Source organism: Vigna umbellata, chromosome 3 (assembly GCF_029865625.1).
Source record: "Vigna umbellata cultivar VRB3 chromosome 3, Vumbellata_1.0, whole genome shotgun sequence".
NCBI lineage: Eukaryota > Viridiplantae > Streptophyta > Magnoliopsida > Fabales > Fabaceae > Vigna > Vigna umbellata.
The window spans coordinates 13,983,997-13,985,816 of NC_142167.1; the positions used below are offsets into that span (position 1 = coordinate 13,983,997).

The following is a 1,820-nucleotide window of genomic DNA, read 5'->3' on the forward strand; positions in this document are numbered from 1 at the left end:
TTTTATTACTTTAGGTATATTTAGTCCAGTTGACAACCTAATGAAAATGGCCATAATCATTAATTTATCCAACTGATATTTTTTCATTCCCTTCATCTCCTGTCAGCAATAGTTTTCTCCACGTCGTACATAACAACAAACTTCATAACATTAATAGCTAAAGTTTTGCATGGTTTGACATGCTAAACTATAGGATGAATATAGTTACAGCGAATCTGTCATTGGTTGATAAATGGTTACAGAATATATATATATATATATAACAAATTTTCGTCGTAACACATCTTTATCTTTTGCACACGAATGAGCACAATGGCTAGATTAGAGTGAGGATTATAATATCCACCAATCTATTGCCTTCTTTCTTCACATAGCCAAGTTAACACCAACAATATAACTATTTAAAGACCAAAATATTTTTACATCTCAAACATAGGAAATCCTACATTTGAATTGATCAAACCTCCGTCTATCACAAGATTATGAGAACTAACATACTTAGACTCATCACCTGCTAAGTAAAGAACAGCTTCTGCCACATCGTTAGGCACAGGATACCAACCTTTTAGGTTCATATAAGTCTTACGAACTCCTTCTTCATCAAGATTGAAATATTTGTTCAACAACGGTGTCACAATTGCAAAAGGGGACACGCAGTTCACCCGAATGCCGAATTGTCCAAGCTCCACCGCAGTGTTTTTCGTTAGTCCCACTAGGGCATGCTTTGAACTGGTGTAGGCATGTGTAGCACCTCCACCTATGCATCCTGCAACACTAGCTGTGTTAATTATGCAACCCCTTTTAGCAGGAATCATCACTCTTGCAGCGTGCTTCGTTCCCAGAAATGGACCAACCAAGTTCACACTTATCACTCTCTCAAAATCAGATTTTGTGTTGTCCAGTATGCTTCTTTTGAACTCGTCACCTGTACCAGCGTTATTAAACATGATGTCCAGCTTCCCGTACTTGGAAACTGCTCTGTCCACGCACTTTTCAACGTCTTCTTCCTTTGTCACATCACAATGAACATATACAGCAGATTCCAACTCATTGCAGAGAGAAAGACCCAAATCGTCTTGAATATCAGCTATCACCACATGAGCTCCATGCTTAGAGAAAAGTCTTGCAGTGGCCTCACCTATCCCGCTGGCACCACCAGTTATAATCGCCACTTTTCCATCAAGCCTGCATGTCATTGTATGTTATCAAGCTAATCATTATCTGTCAATTTTCGGAAAATTAAGGTTGTAGATTAATTACACATTACGACTTTGGAGAAAAAAACATATATATTACAATATTTGTGGGTGTTTGATTACCTTTTAACAGCAGCTGAGACCACAGAACCATTGGCCATGAGTGAGCTTTTGGGATATATATAAAACCTGGAAAAGGTGTTCAATTCAATTGTTCTTTTGAGCGTGAACCAAGTATATTTTCATCTGAAGTTGCTTTGGTCTTATATAGAGGAACATCCCATGCAAGAGACGTACGTAGGGAGATATAAGATGTACGTAGGGGTCAAATCTTCCTAACAAAAACCATCATAATTTGTAATACGTCATATATGATGTATATCATTCTAAGATATAAATTATATATTTATTTTTATGATAAAAAATAAATTAAAAGATAACAATGAAATTTAAAAAATAAAAAAGGAAATATAACATTAAAAGTACAATATAAATAAATACTTTTGTAGAAAATTAAACTAAAATTGTATATTATTTTATATATTTAACTTTAAAAATAATTTATTAAGTACTCATATGCTAAAAATTAAATTTTTTTTAACTCATTGTAAAGAGGACGTAGTA

At 34.4% G+C, this 1,820-nt stretch overlaps 1 protein-coding gene across 1 annotated transcript; it reads right to left on the reverse strand.

Moving 5' to 3' along the window:
• Nucleotides 1–243: 243 nt before the first annotated feature.
• LOC124839716 (borneol dehydrogenase, mitochondrial-like) lies at nucleotides 244–1,415 on the reverse strand. The gene is made up of 2 exons (XM_088109909.1): nucleotides 1,320–1,415; nucleotides 244–1,185 (listed from the first exon to the last, which is right to left on the reverse strand). Exons 1-2 carry the CDS (start codon nucleotides 1,355–1,357, stop codon nucleotides 420–422), a joined length of 804 nt encoding a protein of 267 aa, XP_087966035.1. The 5' UTR covers nucleotides 1,358–1,415; the 3' UTR covers nucleotides 244–419.
• Between the last annotated feature and the right edge of the window lie 405 nt (nucleotides 1,416–1,820).

Coding starts and splice junctions, on each gene's coding strand:
- LOC124839716 (XM_088109909.1), bottom strand. CDS start 1,357: ATGGCCAATGGTTCTGTGGTCTCAGCTGCTGTTAAAAG. Junction 1,186..1,319: donor GTCTCAGCTGCTGTTAAAAG/GTAATCAAACAC, acceptor AATGACATGCAG/GCTTGATGGAAAAGTGGCGA.